Consider the following 22,139-nt stretch of genomic DNA (forward strand, 5'->3'; position numbering starts at 1 on the left):
AATAGATGAGATCTCCTGTGGGTGACAGGGAGGGAGGCAATGGAGGGTAGGGAATGGGGGATGGGAGCATAGGGAATGGGATGGTTGAGCTGGAACAGGGTGGAGTGGGGGAGCAATGAGGGAGATATCTTGATAGAGGGAGACATCATGGGGATAGGGAGAAACCTGGTGTGAGGGAAGTTCCTGTGACTCCACAGGGATGACTTAGACTGACTACTTAGCTTAGACTACTAACAGTGGTGGTGGGGGTGCCTGAGCTAGCCTATCCCGGTGATCAGATTAGTGAATCCTTAACTGCCATCGTAGAGCCTTCATCCAATAACTGATGAAAACAGATGCAGTGAGCCACGGCCAAGAACCAGGCCAACCTCCGGAAGTCCAGTTGAAGGGAGGGAAGAGGGATTCTATGAGCAAGGGGGCATCAAGACCATGATGGGGAAACTTACAGGTACAGCCAAACCAAGTCAGTGGGAACTCACAAACTTTGAACTGACAGCTGTGGAGCCTGCATGGGGCTGGACCGGGCCCTCTGCATCGGTGAGACAGTTATGTAGCTTAGTCTGTTTGAGGGGCCCCTGACAGTGGAATAGGATCTATCTCTGGTGCATGAACTGGCTTTTTGGAGCCCATTGCCTATGGTGGGACACTTTGCACAACCTTGCTGCAGGGGGAGGGGCTTGGACCTGCCTCAGCTGAATGTGCCTCTGGGCTTTGCTGACTCCCCAGGGGAGGCCTTACCTTTTCAGAGGAGGGGATGGAGTGGGCTAGGGGTAAGGCTGGGGGGTTGTGGGAGGAGGGATAGGGGCATCTGTGGTTGGTATGTGGAATGAATAAAAAAATTCTTAAAAAAAGAATTAAACTATGATCCATATGTATAACTTTGAACCTTCTAGAAGCTACATTAAAAAAATAAAACAGGTGAAACTAATTTTAATGATAGTTTGTTTACAATTGTACATCCAAAATATCATTTCATATACATAAAATCAGAAAATAAGAGGTCATGTGTACTATATGTAAACCGTTATTTTATATACTATCAAAGTCTAGTGTGTACGAGAACCGAAGTTACATTTTTAAGTTGTAATTACTGTGCCTAAGAGATCCATGAAATAGAAATACCTCTAACCTGTAAGGCCCTTGCCCAAGGACAGATACTTCCTGAAAGGCTGGAGGTTACTGTTTATGGGAGGTAACAAGCCACTTTTTCACTACTCTAAACAAGTTTGTTTGACCTAAGGACACTGGATGTGTCACATGTGGGTGGGAGGCATGTATGGAGGAAATATGTCCGGATGTATGCTTGCCCTGTTTGGACCTGATGAGAAATACACTGAATCGTGGGGTTTGCCTTTTTAAGCTCCTGCAAACCATGACTTGGGGCCATTTTCTGGAAAACCAGAGATGGAGCCCATCTACCTGGCCAGGATTTAATTAAAGTTTGCTTCAAATTTGAAACAAACAAACAAAAACCTATCCACTGACTTTATTATGAACAACTTCAAATATAATGAATAGTTTAAAATCATTTAGTTACAGCTTCCTATCATCACATAGATTTAATAATTGCTATAATTATCATAACAATACTGAGGTTAGTCGGGGCATCAGCAGAATTTAAGATTTGCTGTTGCCCTGTAGGTATCTACAATCTCCCAACAGAGTGACTCAAATGGTTTCTTCAGTGTAACTTTGTCAATGAACACTTCCCCATTCATGATGTGAGGATTCCTCTGATGGCGAGCTAGCCAGTAGCTCTTTTATTCTGTAATGCAAGCTCATGGCTCACTTCAGCTGGGCTTACACCTGTTGTCTCCTCTGCTTTCTTTCGTGACCCATAACTCTTGCGTCTTCTCTCTCTTCACAGATTTTCAAAGAAATAATAATATTGACAAGCGTGGCAAAGCGAAATACATGATGGTCAGTTAAAATGGAATTTCAGATAATAACTGTTAAAATGTGTCCCCAATACAGCACAGAACTAATCACATTGAAGAGTATTTATCAGACATGTAAATTCACCTCGACATTTTGTATTTTATCTGTTAGCTTAGACATCGGAAGATCCTTTGAAGAGACTGGAGAAGATGCTGCTGAAGAATGGAGAACAGATTGAATAAACCTATGAACACAGTTAAAGTCATTCTGTCATGTGTTTAAAATGGTGCATTCCATCTACTACCACACCACAGCTCTAACTAACAGCACAGCTCAGTCTAGTCCTGGGTGAGGCTCTGTGAATCCATTGATTTGGGCTGGGCTGGCTCATGCCAGACAGCCAGACCTTGACAGTTGCTTCTGCTTTCTCCCTGCCCTTCGTCCTTCCCTCAGGACCCCTCACAGATTTCTCAGAGCAGTATCTCAAGCATAGGTCCAGTGGCCCAAACGCACCAATCTTTGAGATGTCTCAGAACCAGTACAATGTCACCTCTGTCTTTGCATTAGGCATAAAACCAGATGCTTCTACAGGCAGGATAATGGGCCTGGCCTCTGTACAGAGAATGCCTGCCAAGTCACAGGGCAACTGCGTGCATGAATGGCAGAGAAATGTGGCCTACCACAATGGAAGATTAAAAAAAATTATAAATGAGTGTTGTTTTGAAATTATAATTTTTTTGGAAATGTAGCATTATTTTTTTCTGCCAAGAAAAACACATTTTTCCAACTTTCAAATAGATTTTTAAAGTCCATAATGTGTCAAAACCAAGAATTCTTATGTAAATTATCAGAATTTTCTGTAATTTTTCTCTAAACACCTGTCAGAAAAGTTCTTCGAGAACATATACGGTGGCATATTTGTCTTGTGATAAGTATATCTGTCCGTAGGATGAGCCAGAATATTAGGACTGGAAATTTGCAAGAAATAGACAAAACGGATAAAAAAATAAAAGAAGGCTAAAAGGTCCATAAGTGGGCTACAACTCTGGAGAGTGTGGAAGGCTGCACCGTTGACCTCACTACCATCTGTTAAGTTTCGGCACTGGAAAGAAACAACTCCTGAGGTACGTCTGGCTGAGCGCTATTTCTAACACAGCAATCTTACAGACTTTTGTTGCACTGTAAATCAAGTAACATAAAAATCCTATGCAAAGTTTAAAGTGTCAAATAAATGAGTATTTCAAATAATTTCAAAGACACTTCAGGCAAGGATCTTCACTGTGACTTTCAGCTGCAAAGCCCCTTTATTCTAGAAAACAGAACAGTTAAAAGTTATGGGTGTGAGTTTTGGCTCCTTGGTAGTTAGTTTCTTTCCCAGTGGTAAGAAGAGCACTGTCATTAGGCACAGGTACCAGCTGAGCCATGGTTCTCAGCATCAGCTCTGGTCTAGGAAAGGTGATGGACTAAGTCATCACAAGGACTAAGATCAAGTTGCAGAGTGGATTCTGTTGCCAAGGCCAGACCTGGCAGGATGTGTAGGTGAAATGTGAGGGAGGGCCATTCCCCCAAAGAACAAAGAAGTGTAATTCTTGCTCACTAAGCTTGAAAAACAAGCGCATTTGGAAGAAAATACTGTGTGTCAAACATCTTTAAGATTCATCCAGTCCTTAAAATCATCTCTACGAGACAGGTGTATCTGAACCCAGTTCCTCTGGAACATCAGTCAGTGCTCTTAACCGCTGAGCCATCTCTCTCCTCTCAAAAGGAAGTTAATTTCTCTCCCAAGATGCTATGATTTTAAAATGGTAGACAGACCTGAGACTTGAACCCAAATACCTTGACTCCAGGCAGTTTGGTATACCATAGCAAAAAATAGGAAGATGGCTAACAAATCTTTTTGTGACAGATCTTTTAGGTATAAAAACTTTCTCTTCCATAATATGGGTATATCAAAGTCAAGTTGCTTAGGTATAGTAGTGTGTGACTCTGTTCAATAAACACATACTCAAGACCTTAGAGATCCATTAGATGGATTCAACAAAACATTAACAGTGGTTTCCCCCAGTGAGGGAGCTGAGACACTAAGAATAAAAATCTCGTATTATATCCAAGTTATAATTTTAACATGTTGTAAAGAACCCATCAAGGTGAAATGCCTAGCTATTCAACATTATATAGCTATTCAACATTCAACATGATAATCTAAAGTTGGTTCTGGGTCATTCTTGTCTTGTAGTTTTGTTACCTCAAGGAAATGAGGGGGGAAACAACTCGTCTTGGACTTCTCAGTTAAGGAGATGGTGACAAAAGTCTAAAGCAGTGTGGGCAAGACTTTTCAAAATTCCTAATTAATGACTCATAGACTGACACATCTCCCTCCATCCCATGTAACCTATAAAATATTAAAACTACGTCTGTAGATTAGAACCTGGGGTGTAGGAAGTCTTTGTTTTCAACCAACAGTTTCTACAATAAAACATAGCAACACAATTGATGTCTCCCATGATTCTCACTTGCTTTCCTCATCTGGTTCCTATTAAGTGACCAACCACCAGCAAGCTTGGAAGGAGGTTTTATTTTTTTTCTACATGCTGAACCATAATGCACAGAATCATTTATCATATTTTATACTTTCCATAACTGATACCATAAAACAAATCTGTAGTGGTTATTTGTTCCACCTATGGCCTTGGAGTACTAGCTCCTACGGTGTTGCCTCTTGGCTAGCTTAAGATCTGGGGAGCACATACTCTTGCACTCTTAGGTGGTAAAGACCAAGTCAGGTGGTGTAAAGCAGCGTGAGACCAGTTCTCAGCCTTCCAGGGACTCTGCGACTGAATTTGCCTTATCCTGTATCAGTTAGTTGTTTCACCATACAATCCACTAACAAACAGTCCCTTTCTCAGTAGTCTGTAGTGATATTGTGTTCCCCAACATATTGTGCACCTTAATAAACTTACCTGGAGTCAGAGAACAGAACCGCCGCTAGATAGATATAGAGGCCAGAAAATAGTGGCACACACACTTTTAATCCTAGCATTCTGGAGGCAGAGATCCATCTGTATCTCTGTGAGTTCAAAGCCACACTGGAAACAGTCAGGCATGGTGACACATGCCTTTAATCCCAAGAAGTGATGGCAAGAAGCAGAAAGTTATATAAGGTGTGAGGACCAGGAACTACAGTCTATTAAGCTTTTAAGCTTTTGAGCAGCAGTTCAGCTGAGATCCATTCGGATGAGGACTCAGAGGCTTCTGGTTTGAGGAAACGAGATCAGCTGAGGAATTGGTGAGGTGAGGTTAGCTGTGGCTGGTTCTGTTTCTCTGATCTTTGTGTTCACCCCAATACTTGGCTCCAGGTTTGTTTTTATTAGTAAGACCTTATAAGATTTGTGCTACAGTAATCCATGGGTTTCCTGCATTATCTGGCACCCAATGTGTGGTACAAACCCATGACCCTGAGATTGAGTCTCATTCTCTACCAACTGAGCTAGTCCACCTACACCCATCTTGTTCTATGACTTTCTTTTTTCACATTGTTTTTTTTGCTGTATTTGTGACAACCCAGGACTCTAGCTTGACTGAGTATTGTATATGACTCTATCATGAATATGCCCCAGTGTGAAACATAGATAAAGATGTATTCAAGGCTGTCACATCTTGTTAAGGTCTCCTTTACATGTTGAATAATTTGAGGATGCAGGCAAGGGACCTCTGATTTGTGGAACACTTCCTAGCAACAGTCACACATCACCCCATTGCTGTTTCTTATTTTTGATGCTGACTACTTTGGACCTTGCAATTTTGCTGAGATGGTAACCTATGTACTTCCTACTTACTGTCTACTACGTCTCCGATTAGCAATGAAAAAATATTTTCCATGTTTTCTAGGCTTCAGGATTTCCTCATCCTGTTAACAAATTAACACCTTTACATATCTTAAACAAGTTATTAAATGTGCCTTATTTGCCTTCATGGTACTTACATACATTTCACCTCCTAAAGGTTTGAGATTCATCGTATCTTTTATGACAGCACCGTGTATTTTGAACTAGTTTTCACATGCTATAGTCCAAAAGCACAAATTACGTTCTAAGTTTTTAAATGTTACTTTAAAAGCCTTCAGTCTGACACAAACCCATTGATGATACAGCTTGAAGTAGAGACCATGCTTTTACTCAAATAGACAATTGTACAAACACTAATTTTCAAAAGCCGGCTCTTTTCCTCTACTGGTTTAAAATGATAGGACCTGACTATCTGTGCAGACGGTTCTCAATCCAAGCTTGACACAAGGGAACAGCAGCAGCAGGAACCAGGCTAAGTACTTTACGTGCTGGTGTCAGAATATCAGGGCTTAACTATTCCCTGAGAAGCCTGGTAACCGGAAGGAAGTACTATGATGTGCATGCTAATGGCTGACAGAAACATGCTCATCAGGGCTGGGGAGATGGCTCAGCGGTTGAGAGCACTGGCTGCTCTTTCAGATGACAGGGATTCAATTCCCAGCACCCATCTAGCCGCTCACTACTGTCTATAACACCAGTGCCAGCGGACCTGATGCCTTTTTTTTTTTTTTTTGCCTCCACAGGCACTGCACACACAGGGTGCACAGGCAGACATCAGGCAAAACACCCATACACATAAACATTTTTAAAAATGCATTCTCTTCAGGTAAGTTATTCAAATATGCCAGTTAATACAAACCACACTGGAAACAGCAGACTTCAAACATATAACTTGCTTTTATTAAATGGAAAAAGAATTCATGTTTGTCAAAATGGCAGATATTCCAGTAGCTTTAGTAAGAGTCAAAACAGCGTCGGGCTGTTTCAACAGTTTCTGGAATAAATGAGCAATTAAATTCATAAAGAAATTCAGGACACCAACATGTGCTAGACCCTAGGATCACTGTAAGCCAACACATCAATCACTGTTTCCCTGAACCAGTGTGGCTTTCAGGAAAATATATATTATTATTTAGACAATTAGAGTCTGAGCTACGTAAATGACTAATTTAGCATTTTATTTTAATTAAATCAGGATTTTGGAAACTTCAAACTAGTCTTTAAAGTTTTGAATGTGGACACAAACTAGCCCCTTTTCTCCCTACATACCAAATGTGAAATAACTGTCATAATATATCAACATTTTCACAGGAATATTTTAAGACTTCTGGCATTAGAAAATATGTAATATCTGTGTAACAACATAATTATATACAGAAAACATCTTAAAGTCTCCTTGTGCAATTTAACTAGCAAAGGTTAAAGTGTTATATTTTTAAAAAATACTATTATTATTTCCTATTGATCTGGCACTCATTTGTAATTAAAAGAATGCACAAAATAAGTCTCACAATAAGTGATTCTTCAATAAAAATAAATGAACATTATTTATTTGATTTACTAGTTTTCCTCATCTTTCAGCAAAAAGACTTTATTATAATTTATGTTTCTAATTACAGCCTAATGCTGAGGCAGTAAATGTTAGTATGTGCTTGCCTGCTTCTCTGTCATACAATATATCCATAAATCTCAATTTATACCTTTGTTTTACGGTACACAGTATGTCCATAAATAAAAGAAAAAAATTAATAAGTTGTGATTATTCACTGTGGGGGGAAAAAAAACAAGGCATTTATACCTTGTTTAAAGTTTCTAAAGCAGCAATATTTAGTTATGACAAAAAGACCAAACACTATTATAAATTATAAGTTCTAGTCATTTTTCTTTTGGCATTAGATCCATAACACAAATGCTTATTCTTGAACAGAGTTATATATTAATGTACATCTGAATATATAGTTGCCAATATTCTTTGCAGGCAGGAAGCTGGTCAGTGAAGTGTGTCACGGCAGGGTGATGTTAGTGACTGTCCTGGGCATCAGAGGACATGGCATAGCTGAGTCCTGACTTCCCATTCACAGAGATTGTATTTGATGGAACAGTAACCTAAGAGGAAGAAACATATTTTGTTCCCATCAGTTTTTATAAAATAGGACAGCTGTCTAATTTTTAACAATTATCACATTATAACTTCTGCTTAACTGAAAATGTTAGCATTCAATATTTATCACTCAATGATTTACAAATAATTAAGAATAAATGTTCATTCTATCATGAAATGGAAAATGAGAGACTTGTTATTTCCACAACAAACAAGTTAAATAACCCATCAACATATCTTAGTCTTTATTACTAAGCCAACATAAAAGAAAAGAGCACAAACAGACTGCAGGCCAAGCTGTCACAGGGCAATTTTAGCTAGATGAATCCTGCCTTCTCAAAAGTGCTTTGACAAAAATGGGAAAACTAAAGTGAATTTTGCAAAATTTAACAATTTTGTACTAATATCAGAAAGTAGTTTGAAATCCTCCTCTTACCTACTCCCTATATATTTAAAACAAAAGCATCAACCACCAAAACTGGGTCTTTAAGAATTCTTTCATGGTAAAGGGTTACAGCCAACTGTCAAGCCTGTGACTATCATGGCTAGAACAGAATGAGGGAAGGGCTTTACAGGAAGTTTCAGTCAATAAACACTCAACCTTCAAAACCCAACAGTTGAGTGTTCCATTTGCAACTCAAGATGCAGTGGAGCAGATGGAACTACATACCTGAAACTACAACTAAGAAGAGTTGTCACCAAGGCAACTGCTTAGTGGTCATGCGGGCTACTTCCCAGTATAATCAGAAAGCCCCAAGTAATGACTTTTCACTGTAGAACTTTAATCTTAAAGCCTGTCTTTGTAATTCATTCTATAATTACAGTTCTCAAAACCCTTCTGTAAAAAGGTTCATTTTATTTATTTATTTTTTACTTATACGTATGTGTGTGTTGGGGTGGATGTGTATGTGATCTACGTGTGTGCTTAAGGAGGCCTGAAGAAGTTATCAGATCCCCTGGAGCTAGAGTTATAAGCCTTTGTGAGGTGCCAGGCATGGGTGCTAGACACTGCATGCTGGTCCCCCAGAAGAGCATCAAGAGCTCTCAATCACTGAGCCCCATTCATGATTCTTTATAAGACACAAAGCATTCACAAAATTATAGTGATGGCTCTCAATATTCACCAGCAGGAACTGCAAAACTCAAACACAATAAAAACAAAACTGGCCACCAATACATGGTCTGAACAGACGGCCCTCAAAAGGAGAAACACAAATAACCTATAACTGTTTTTAAAATGTTCAAAAACCCTAGCCATCAGAGCAATTAAAACTACTTTGAAATTCTCTTATCCTAGACAGAATGGCCACAAAAACTAGTAAAGCCAGTGTGGAATCAACATACAGGTTTCACACACACAAAAAAACCTAAAAAGAGAACATATGACCAGGCTATACTATAGCTCACCCGGAGATATTCTCAAATGACTCCATATCCTACTTTAGAGACTCTTGCCCTGTTTACACTACCCTTTTCACAATGGTGAGGCAATGAATCTGCCTAGATCTAGTTCATCAACAGATGAAGAGATAGTGAAAATGTGGTATAACTACACAAAGGAATTTTATTCAGCAATTAAAAAAAGCAGAATTATGAAATTTGCAGAATAATGGTTAGAACTGGAAAATACCATGCTAAGCAAAGTAAGAGAGGCCCAAAGAAAGACATACAGCATATGATCTCACACACATGTACCTCTAGCTTCTAAAACGGCTAACTATGGATATCTAGGAGTACTGGCTACTTTTCTGACAACGGGACTCAAACTGTGCCATTTAGGAAGAAGGAACTTCAGTTGAGAAAATGCTTCCCTTAGATTGGGCCAGAGGCAAGTCTGTGTGGCATTTTCTTAATTAATGACTGATGTGGCAGGGCCTAGCCCACTGTGGGAGGCGTCATCCCTGGGCAGTTGACCCTGGGTTATATAAGAAAGCAGGCTAAGCAAGCCTTGGGGAGAGAGCCAGTAAGCAATGTTCCTCCACTGTTTCTGTTTCAGTGCCCGCCTTGAATTCCTGCCTTGGCTTCCCCTGATGATGATGGGCTGTAACCTAAGACAAATAAACCCTTTCCTCCCCATGTTGCTTTTGGTCATGGTCTTTAAACAGCAAAGAAACCTGAGTAGGACACCAGGTGAGGCAAATACGGATAAAGACCAGGAGACTAGTAAGAGGCAATGATAAATTTTACATTCTGAGACAATGTACAATATGAAGTATAAAACATAAATTTACTCTAGACTCTATTTTTAAAAGCTGTATCTATTTGTAACAATGTAGTGGCCCGATTTTCAGTAATTTAGGGACAACACAAAGCACCCAAAGGCCTTGTGTCACAGTAGACCAACAATAATGGATAATTTAAACTTCATGCTCTATGAACAATTTGCTGATTCACGGATAAATCTGAACACTGAACACAATTTTAAAATACTGCGCTAGGCTAATTAAAACTTTGTATTAAGATAAACTAGTCTCCATGGCTACCTGTGCGGTGCATGGGAGTAAAGTGTGGAAAAGCCCTAGAGAAGCATGAAAAGATCACAGCACATTCACACAACAGACATGAACACAATGACCTGAGCAAAGCAGCTATTCTAATGGAGGTTAGCTGCTCCACAGGAACCAGAGCCATGGCCAGGTTCATACCTGGAACTAAACTGGACACTGTGAGTTCAAAGACATAGGTAAACATGGAGCCAGCTCCCCTTTCCATATTCGGATTTTGTCTGGCCTGAGCTTGTGCAGAAATTGTACATGCTGTCACAGCCATTGTTGAGTTCATATGAGCTGCAAGGCATGCCCACTGGTCCAATAGTGGAATGGATGTTGTAGTGTAACCAACCACTTGGTTGGATTTCAGGCCTGCTCCACAAGGTGAAACCCGTACCCGGAACAGTTATTGAACTCCCAAACTTCTGGCTAGACATGTCAAAGGCCCTAAGGGAAAACCTGTCATTAGTATTCTGCTAAACAGACATAGTATTACACCAACTCCTGATGACTATCCTTCTACTCCTAGATTAGCGCATTTCTCATGAGGATCCAAGAAGCTTCTTTTTGCAGTAGTTGGCAGTTTACACAGAGATTCACGGCTGGTCAAGATTTGTAGAACAGAAGACCACAAAATGCTCATCCCTAAATGGGACATCTATATCACAACTCCTCCTCCCAAGGCTCAGGGAACTATGGGGAAGAGAACGCTGGAAGATTGAAAGAGTCAGAAGTAGTGGATGGCTACAAGAAACCTGTTTCCTGGACACATCACATCAGTTGCATGAGGTCCCACCTGTATCTGAGGAACCATGGACAACTGACAGCTACTGGCAAAGGTAAAGCCAGCTTTAAGGGTGTGACTGTGCGGTAGGTTAACCACACTTCTGGAGTTAGCCCAACGCCCAAGAGTACGTGGGCAGCACAAATTGCACGTGGTGGGTTTTTTTTTTTTTTTTTTAAATAGACACAGAATTGGGTAAGGAATGAAAAGTCAATCTGGGAAGAATGAGGCGAGGGAATGAACAGAATCAAAATGCCTCATATGAAAGTCTCCAAGGAGTAATGCAAAAGCTTTCTAAGCGAGGATATGAAGCTGGCAGGGAGGAAGATGGGGAACAGTCAGAGGAGTGAAAGGGTGGTAGTGGTGGATGGACATGATCAACGTACACTGTATCAATGTATGAAACTATCAGAGAACATTTAAAAAGACATTCCAAGCCGGGCGGCGGTGGCGCACACCTTAAATCCCAGCACTCGGGAGGCAGAGCCAGGCAGATCTCTGTGAGTTCGAGGCCAGCCTGGGCTACCAAGTGAGTTCCAGGAAAGGCGCAAAGCTACACAGAGAAACCCTGTCTCGAAAAACCAAAAAAAAAAAAAAAAAAGACATTCCAGTAAGATGGTCTAGTCTTCGAAAACACTACTGTTTATTATTTTTAGAATTAGAGTTATATTTATTTGGAGCATCACAAAAGATAAGACAGGAGCACTGTTACGTGTAAGTCTTGGTCTACAAAAATAATTTTTAAGAATATATACGAGAGCTGAAATGTTGGCCACTGAGTTTAGAGATTGTGAACATGACCAGCTCCTTTAACCACTTTTAGTGAAATAAAATAGATTATGTATGAAATGTTCATTAAGAGCCTTAGGAGTTGGCACTCTACAGGCTGCAAGCTGTTAATAACCTCCTACTCAATGAGATGAAGTTTTATACTCAATAGAATCTAAAGTAATGAGTTTTAAATAGGATGCAATTATAGACGCATCATTTAGGCCCCCTGTCTGTTGGTTCTGATCCAGCTCTTTCTGGAAGCTGTGAGAGTTTACTATGGGAAAGCCATGCCAAATCAGGCCCAGGAATCCACCAATACCCAGCTGCTGGCTTCAAACACACTTGCAGTTCAATGCACACAACTGTGCAATGAGTGCACAGGAACTGGTTAGTATATGCACGTGCTCATGCCTGAAGCACTGTGTTTAATTCCTGTGTAGGCAGTGGGCTCTCCTGTGGACACAATGCAACACTGCTTTTCAGGCCCAAGCTATACAGAAGGCAATGGCTTGACTTATTCATCTGTGTCTAGTAAAATATTTGTGCCTCAAATTTATTAAATTTAGGAATCTTAGATTGGTGGTAATTGGCTTGAAACTCACCTGTAACTTCCTGGATAAAGAACAGAAAATATTCCATAAATAAAACTACACAATAAAATTGACACTAGCATATTTTCCCCTTGACAAAGAAATTTGTGAGAACTGATTAAATATTAATTTCAATATTTAAATCCATATGGACTTTTCTGGTACTTATATATAAATCTACAAAGTTCAGCTCTGTCCTCTAAATTATTCCTTCATGTTTTTATCATTCTTGAAACCACTTAATATGTGTTTTGCCTCAGTGCTTGCTCAGAAGGGTATGCCAAGTCCTCTGGAACAGCAGTAACACACGCACTCACTGATGAACGCACGCACACGCACGCACGCGCGCGCACACACACACACACACACACACACACATACACACGCAGAGGTAACTGCCTTGAAAGCTCTTCACGGCAAAGGCTGGTGTGGTTGGAAGACCTAAGACACTGGCCCCTTCTGTTTTTCAGCACTTCTCTTCCCTTGCAGCTTTAATTTCTTGGAACTCAAAGTTTCATTCGACAAGTCTCTTAGCCCTTCTTTAAACAGCTTCTAATGTGGTTATCAAAGGAGGCCACAACATGGAACACCGAGTCAGTCAGTGGACTCAGAACTTTCATGTTGAGGGGCTTCTCACAGCACAACTGAGCAGCATCCGTGGCAATGGCTGGTCAACTTGCCCATGTTCTCCCAGGGGAAGAAGGCAGAGAGGCCAGACTCGCCTGTGACACTCACATTCTGTCTAGAGGAATCGTACCTCTGTCTCATTGCTCTCCTACAGCTAGCTAAGCAAGATGGGCTGGATCCTGTGGTGGGCATTATGACCAAGGCTCTGGATGAGCTCTCTACATTCTCTAGCTTCCTCTCTACTTTTTATAACTGAAATTACTTTTTGTAATTGTCCCTAAAGCCTGGTACACACAATAGTTACTTGGACCACTGAGAGATGACTGTGAATATAAATGTTCCCACTAGTAAAAGTCCACCTTTTCTGGCAAAAAAAGGCGGGGGGTTGCTTCAAGAGAATCTTTCTTACTGTGCTAACATAAGTTTTCAAAATAAGAGTCAAGGCTAGCTTTCTACTTATACAACAATGAATACAGTCATATTTTGAACCTGGCCCACATAATGAAAAAAAAAAAACCAAACCTGACATGTTTTTATGTATGTGTAAGACTCTGAAATCCTTCGGTTTATACCTCAAAAATGACTCCTGGAATAAAAGAATAATTCTTGGCATATCTTTCCTGTTCATACTTGAATGTTAGAAGAAACACCCCTGCCCCTCGCTCAAGCATAAGTTTAACAAGATTGAAAGCAAACCCAGTGCCCCCATCTGACAGAGGAAAGCTTACTCTCTTCAACTTGGAGGCAGCCTCTCCGGAACGGATTGCGGTCAGCAAAGTCTGCCGGACCTGCTCTGGGTCAGAGCTTTGGAACGTTAAAGAACTCTGTCTCATAAGGGTGAACAGTGGGCCACCAGCTGGACTCAGCATCTGAGAACTCTGTTCATTCTGTACAGGTTTATTTTGCTATGAAAAATAAATGCAAGATATTTTTATGAATTCCAAGAAATGAAAGGCCTATTTGACAAAACGTATTATCAATTGCTCTCTAAAAACCACCACTGGCCATGCTAATGACACAGTTCTGTACCTCCACCCTTCACTCAGTTATCTCAGTCAGTAGAGCCCAGCTGGAAGATGACCTATGTACCTTCCTTTCTCAGCTTAGGAAGCTGTGGAAGAAAAATGCTACCTCTTTTTGCTTCATGAATAAATAAAGTGGCAATTTTACTGTGTGTAAATCAAAGAACACTGATATTGCCAACACATAGAACTAGCTACCAGAGCCAAAACTCATGACAGAAAAATATCCCACAAACTGAAAAATAACCTATTTCCATGGTTCTAACATATTCAGGCAAATGTACAAGGCAGTTGAATACTGACTACTTTATACTTTAGAATCCAGTATACCATTTAACAAAGGAATATTGATGTCTCTACTACACTTAACTGCCCGAGTTTTTGTTTCTAGAAGCAACAAGAACTGTGGGCTGACTAGGATTTTTCCCTCATTAGACTAAAAATAAATGTTAAGAACTTCCAAACTAAATAATCAGAAATTTAATTAAACCTCTTAAGAACAAATATTTGGCCGGGCGGTGGTGGCGCACGCCTTTAATCCCAGCACTCGGGAGGCAGAGGCCGGCGGATCTCTGTGAGTTCAAGGCCAGCCTGAGCTACCAAGTGAGTTCCAGGAAAGGCGCAAAGCTATACAGAGAAACCCTGTCTCGAAAAACCAAAAAAAAAAAAAAAAAAAAAAAAGAACAAATATTTAGTAACTGATGTAACTGGGAAGTGTTACATCAAGTAATCTTAAAAATGTCTTTTACAAATTGTCAAATTCATATCTTTACTTTTTAAATGAACTAAATAAGGTTGAAGTGGTGACTCAAACTGTTTCATCTAAATTAAGCTTCTATTATTTAGGAACGGTGATACATTTCAGGGGAAAAGGCAGGCTTCACCCCCAAGTCAAGAATTCATCTCTATATCACACATCACTTCCTGATGCTAGGTTAAACTAGTAAACATGAATGTCAAGTGTATGAGGAGATATTCTTTGAGATAAATATTGCCTCAACATTATAGAGAAATGTTTACTTGGCATCAGGGTCACTGTTTTACTCTTAGTCTAGGAATATTTGAAAAAGTTGTATAAAATGCTCCTGGAGCTGTCACACAAACATGAAAGTATTCTTTAAACACTACCAGAGCAGAGTACACAAGATAGGTTTTTAACGACTACCTGTGGATTCCCACACATCACACTGTGAACGTCATCATCTCCTTTGACTATTTTATGTTAATCCAGAAAGCAAGATGCTTAGTTGACAATTCAAGTCAATAAGACTTTTTTATAATTACCATGGTTGGATGGCATTTTGATCTACACGTACATAATGGTAACTAACAAAATGGATAATTAAGAAAGCTACATTTTAAAGCCATTTTCATTTTAAATAAGTTATATGTGATACATTTGGTAAGCTGAGGTAGAATACATGTGATGGGAAATGTACAACTGAGACACTCTGGGCCCCTTCAGTCTTTGATACCATTTGCTTCAAATAATTAAAACTTTTTGGCTATTACATAGTTCTATAAAAGTGAATGAAAAATAAAGTAACCATAATATCCAAGACAGTTAAAAAATAGCAAAGCACAGGAAAATAGTCACTGCCCTACACTTAGCAATTAAACATGTGTATGAATAAAAAATTTTAAAATATTTGCTAATGATACAATTATGTAACAATGACCTTATAACTGTACCTGATTGAATTGTAATTCTCAGAAGAATATAGATCCTTAAATATATCCAGTCTTTTTCCAAAGATATTAATTCAGAATTAAACAATACACAAATGTACGAAAGTATTGGTATAAAATGGGCTGTCCCGTACTTTAACCAAGTCATACTGGAATCTGATTATTTATACTGGAAAAGTTAAGGCTTACCTTATCAACATCATCATGTTGGGGAACCACTGTGGATTTACTTATTGCGTATGCCTTTTCATCCTCTGTGTCAGCTGCAGGCTGGGCAGAGAGGCCCTCACTGGATGATTCTGGACGTGCCTTACTGAATGACTGTGACCTTTTCACCACAGCAAGGGCAAAGGGTGAGGGGCCAGAAATGGAGTATGGTCGTGGGGCCCCAAATGTTTTCAAGGTCTTCAGGTTTAGTGATGCTCCCTGACTACCAGGAAGAGCCACAGGCTTGGGAGCTACAGGAGGAGGAGAGGTCTCAGCAGGAAGAGCCACAGGCTTGGGAGCTACAGGGGGAGGAGAGGTCTCAGCAGGAAGAGCCACAGGCTTGGGAGCTACAGGAGGAGGAGAGGTCTCAGCAGGAAGAGCCACAGGCTTGGGAGCTACAGGGGGAGGAGAGGTCTCAGCAGGAAGAGCCACAGGCTTGGGAGCTACAGGAGGAGGAGAGGTCTCAGCAGGAAGAGCCACAGGCTTGGGAGCTACAGGAGGAGGAGAGGTCTCAGCAGGCTTCTGGGTGATTACATCATAATCAGTTTTTGAAATATTGGGCAGTGGAGCAGAATGAGTCCTTTCACTTAAGGGGGAAAGAATCTGCTCTGGAGGGAGCCTTGGGTCCCTCTGCACCTCTTTGATTGTGGGTTCCTTGGGGGCAGGCCCGGGGGCAGTGTGGACACTCTTAGCAGCTGCAGAAGTCACATAGTGGCCTGATGCTCTCTTCTGCATCTGCAGAAAAAATGAACTTGGTTTGGCCTGGGGATTTGAAGCTCGAGATCTAAATTTTGACTCCAAAATATTGTTTATATCTTCCAAATTTGGTGCAAAAGGAATACTGCCAGTGTCCATAATCATTCTAGGAGGTTTTGGAGGGTTCACCTCCCCACCAACGGGTGAGCTCACAGTCCTGTGCAAATGACGTTCTGTTCCTAAGCTGGGCTTTGGTTTAAGGTCAGGCTGCGGCTCCTGTGAGCCTTTGGAAGTAACAAGGGCTTCTGTTGGCATGGCTGTTTCTGTCATATTCTCAAGCATGTGCTTCTGCCCCACAGCATGCACCTTTTGTTCATCTTTATTCCCTGCTGTTTCCGACCCCCAGTCCTTCACTATTTCCAGGGACTTGGGAGGCACTATTTTGTAAGTAGTCATTCCGATTTTAGGTATATACTCTCTTGTAATTTCATTCGAAGGTTTTGGTTTGGGATTGTAGTCCTGTTTATAAAGTGGAAAATTCTTTAGGTAAGAAGCAGCTGGATTCTTATCACTTCCGTCTACAGGAGACAAAGGGTCATCGTTCCCATATGCACAAGCCACATCTTTCATGGGGAGTCTATCTTGTACGTGTGTTGGGGTGCCCTGACTCCTGAATGCTTTTGAGGCATTTATAGAATCTTGGAGACTTGAGGAGGAGTGCTGAGTTGATCTGTTGCTGTTTGAAGTCTGCACACTCTCATCAACCCTGAGGTCAGACGAATTACGGTCTTCGAGATTCCCATCAAAACTGCTGCAGGCAGGAGTGGCCTGAATTGCTGCGTCTTGCATTTTTGTCTTTTCTACACTTGGCTGATTCAGTTTTTGATCTGGTCCTGATGGTGCTGTTAGATGATTTTCCCTAGAACTTTTAACATGATCTGTTCTACATGCAGCAAAGCCTGACAATCCATCAGCTTGCAGGTCCACGGCTTTCTCTGGGGTTTCTATGGCGGTTTCTGATTTCCCTAGTCTGTCTTTCACATAATTTGTGTTTGTGGCACAGACCACGATTTCATTTTCAACTATTGAGAGAAAGAAATACCATCAAGAATATATGTTAAAATGGAGGAGAATTCAATTTTTCAATGTGTCTCACTCAATCTATAACTGGATGACTTGAGTGCTACATACCATTTTCAGCTTTTTAACTATACAAAGGCAAGTCATGGGACACAGAACATAGTATAGGCTGTTTCTAGGAGAAAATAATCAAGTGTAAAACTATTTGTACAGATCTCCAATAAGCAACTCTAGTTTACTGGTGTCAAAACTCTGAATTTCAGGTGTCGTATTTTCAGTGAGTTGACTTATTAGTCACTTTCTATTTCTCATCAACATGTAATAATTATTCCCAAAGACGGTCAAGAAGACAGCCTAGACCCACCACTGGATTCATCAGCTGCCCACCCCCATTCATATCGAATGACGTCACCGACTGTGTATGAATGGCTGTAACATTTCCCAAGGAATGACACTATGGGAGAAGGTAGCTACTGCATTACCTTTCTTCTTCTCTTCCCTCTATTCGAAACTAACACTGACTTCTACAATGGGACAAAATGGTGGTTTAGATGACTGTATATGATGAAAAGAAAAATATAATAAAATACCTTATGGATAATAGAAACTAATTTTTAAAATCACCTATAAATTGAGCAAGGCTACTACAAAGTATGTGTAGATGACAGAAAATATTACTGAGATATACTTGCAACTAACCCAGCACTAACATGATGTCAAAATTTTACTGATGTGACTATCAGATTTTAAAAAAAGGAAGTAACTGATTGATTTTTAGATAGCTTCACTATTTAACCAGACTGTCTGTCTCAGCCTTCTGAATACTGACATTAAAGCTATATGTAAGCTGCCAAGTTTAAGGAAGGGATCTAAAGACTGGGATCTACCTGTGTGGTAGATACCAACCCTATGTGTTGAAAGCCCTGTATACAAATCCTAGCACTGCAAAGTAAATAAGTAAATTGACTCCCAAACGAAGTAGTTATAAAATTCATGATTTTCAATAACAACACTATTGCCACAATAGTGTATGCAGCAAAAATCAGAACCAGGAAGAGTTTTAGAACATTTTAATATGAATCAGATGTAAACACATTCACATTAGCTATAAAATTCTGTACTATACACAGGGCAAACACACACATACGCACATACGAAAAACCACCATCATCAGCACCATCATCAACAATATTGGAATTATCCATTTCCTGTATCCATTTCCTAATAACAACAATGACACTAGAACTATCCATTTCCTTCCAAATATGAATTCTATGGCCCTGTATTTGTTTTCTATGACTATTAAAAATGTTTCACTTAACATAGACTGGATCATAAACATTCATAAGCCTTCCTTCTCATTCCCTTAAAATGTGTTATCACATGTTGCTTGAATTCTCTCCTGTGCATTATTCTGTTCTGGAGTTCAATCCTATGTAGATATGTTAATTGTGCCTTGGTATTTTGTTATGAGCTATACAGGTTTCACGAAGTCATAGATTTGGTTCCCTGATCCAACACTGTGTGACTTGGCTGGGAAGTCAGGAATTCTGCAGCACATGGCTTACAGTTATCAAATAAGAAAGTTAACAGAGAAGAAGGGTGTGGACAGGAACTGAATGGCCAAAGTAGATGGAAACAGTGTGCTATACAAGGACAGCACAACCTTATGCCAACTGGCAGAAGCAAACCAATTACATCATAAGCAAAATAAGAAGCTGCCTTAATTTGGGTGTAAGAATGGGGAAATGGTGGCCAGTGATATTGCATAATTATGTGGCTTGAAAATCAAGAAGGCAAGTTTCATCCAAAGTGTGGCAATTTGCGTATGAAGTAAAAGCATGCACTAGGGAACTGAGAGGAACTCAGGTCACAGATAGATGCACAGAGGACACAACCCGAAGACCTGAGCTTTAAGTTAGACAGCATCAAAAGGTGGAACACCACCATGAGGCACAGACAGGACAGCTAAGAGCCCACTGTGGAATTATACTGTCCATGTTCAAATCCTAGGTCCACCACTTACTAATTGTGAGATAGTATCTTCATGGCTTACCCTTCAGTGAAATGACACTAAGAGTAATGTTCCCATAATACTCATAAATGAGACAGATATTAAATGAGTCAATGCATAAAAGAACTGATTCAATGTTTTAAGAATAGTTCTTGGTTTGTCACAGTCTATGACAGTGTTCGCCATTACTGTTTGTAACACTCACCTCTCTCTTGATTTGGGCTCGTTGTCTCCAAGTCCCTTAGACTGTTGGATACTGTGTCTTCATTGCTTATATCACATACAACAGGATGATGTGACTCTCTGGAATACATGACATTGTATGTGATGTGCGGAGGTTATTCAAATACACCATGAAAAAAAAAAAAAGGAGGCAATACTTTTTTCAAAGACAGATGGACTGAAATAATTATCCTTTCCTGCCAAATATTAAAACTTTAATAGCAAAGAAAAATATAACAGGAAATGCTGCTATGAAACATTAGCTTCAGCACACTTGTCCTACTGCAAAGGAAGATGTAAGAGGCTTGGTAAAACGGACACTCTTCCAAATGAATGTCTATACTTAGTTGTTAGGAGCTATTTTTCTCTTAATGAGAAAAGGAAACAAAATGGAATGTTTTAGTCTCGCATCTGGCAAAGTCAACTGCAGAAATCAGGATGTGAATTGACTTCACAGATTTTCTTTTTCTGGTGACAAAGAGAGTTTAATTTGGAGACAATCCCATGCCAATTAGGTAAACCTCTAATGAAGAAAGCTTATTTTGCTTGTTTGGTCTCATCTTTATTCACAGTATTGCATTTCAAACACAGTATTAGTAGACTAGAGGAGTTTTAACAATTCCTGCGTCAGATGGGCAGTGCAGCTTACACCTCAGACTTGACTGTGAACAATGCTGCTGCCTTAATTTACTTCCACTTTCCAGAGCATTTTCACAGTCCAGGTAGTGAAAATCCTCAGATGCATTTGTTACAAAGTAAAAACTCAATGATTTATTTGGGTCAAACAGATAATAGACAAAAATGTACGAACAAACGGAAACTTTTATTTTTGAGTCACATAAATTAACTGTATTGGATGGCTATCTGACATCAGGATACTACAACTCTTGAATTGGGCTTCATTTGAACACAATTATATGTAGCTTGTCACTTTATTAATAAGTATTTTACAAGGACAGTATAAGAGGTAGAATCTAAGCAAAATGGCCAACTACAGCTAAGCTTAAAACATCAAGTTTTCTCTAAAAACAACAGCATTAACCAACCAAACAAACCACCACCACCACTTATGGCCTAGAAACTACTTACTGTCCCTCTGTGTTTCTGCCTTCTTGGCTTTTTCCCTTGGAGCTTGGAGAGGCCTCTCCATCACTGAGGCCGAGGGCTGAGTCAGGATCATTCTCCAACAACACCGAAGGCACATCAGGTGACTTCACAGAACTGCCTCCTGCCTGATCTTTAGATGACTCACCCAGCTCTTCCTTTTCATCTATCTCTTCAAGACTATAATCAGAGCTTACACCAGCTACAAAGACACACAGATACAATTCTAAATGTTAATTTGCCCTGTTCATCCTAAGCAATCTAGCAAGAAGGGGTTTTTATTATTATAATAATAATAATTAGTTAGCATCTTTTGGTTTTTCAAGACAGGGTTTCTCTGTGTAGTTTTGGTGCCTGATCTGGATCTCTCTCTGTATCCCAGGTTGGCCTTGAACTCACAGACATCTGCCTGGCTCTGCCTCCTGAGTGCTGGGATTAAAGGCATGTGCACCACCGCCCAGCTAGTTAGCATCTTAAAATGTGGTTCCAAATTAATAGTGAAATGCTTTTCTAATGGTAAATCGTCATGTTCGCATACAAGCAGATCATCTCACATTCATATTATTCTAGAACCATGTTCTACCTCTCTGGGCTTTATTCATAGAAGGTTAATCTTATAAATGTTGTATAATTGCATTTAGGAATGAATACCTTTGATTAGGTAACTTTAGAGTCATGTAATAATAATGTGAATTAAACAAATTACCAAGTTAAAATTCAAACTAATAGAAGATGCAATTCTTGTACTGTCTACTAATATGCCCGTAGCCTGTCTCAGTAGGTACCAGAATTGACTGCAACTGAGAATACCTGGTTCTCCTTTGGAAATATGGATGCTCACATACATTCTGCTACTAAATTAGAATCCTATGGTATGGGGCCAAAAACTGTGAAGATTCTTTAGGTGTTTCTAATGTGCAACCTATATTAAGAGCGAACTTATCTAACTGCTTAATGTAATTTTTTTGTTTTTGTTTTTGTTTTTCGAGACAGGGTTTCTCTGTGTAGCTTTGCGCCTTT

At 39.9% G+C, this 22,139-nt stretch overlaps 1 protein-coding gene across 1 annotated transcript in view; it reads right to left on the reverse strand.

Annotated features, from left to right (window-relative positions):
* Window positions 1–6,601: 6,601 nt before the first annotated feature.
* Cobll1 (cordon-bleu WH2 repeat protein like 1) overlaps window positions 6,602–22,139 on the reverse strand; it is a 152,615-nt gene continuing 137,077 nt past the window's right edge. The window contains exons 10-14 of the mRNA XM_059260558.1: window positions 21,105–21,321; window positions 19,999–20,096; window positions 15,986–17,781; window positions 13,814–13,990; window positions 6,602–7,829 (exon numbers count right to left, since the gene is read on the reverse strand). Coding sequence (XP_059116541.1) covers window positions 7,743–7,829; window positions 13,814–13,990; window positions 15,986–17,781; window positions 19,999–20,096; window positions 21,105–21,321 — 2,375 coding nt within the window. The 3' untranslated portion in view covers window positions 6,602–7,742. The remainder of the gene's footprint in view (window positions 7,830–13,813; window positions 13,991–15,985; window positions 17,782–19,998; window positions 20,097–21,104; window positions 21,322–22,139) is intronic.

This window comes from Peromyscus eremicus, chromosome 4 (assembly GCF_949786415.1).
Source record: "Peromyscus eremicus chromosome 4, PerEre_H2_v1, whole genome shotgun sequence".
Classification (NCBI taxonomy): Eukaryota; Metazoa; Chordata; class Mammalia; order Rodentia; family Cricetidae; genus Peromyscus; species Peromyscus eremicus.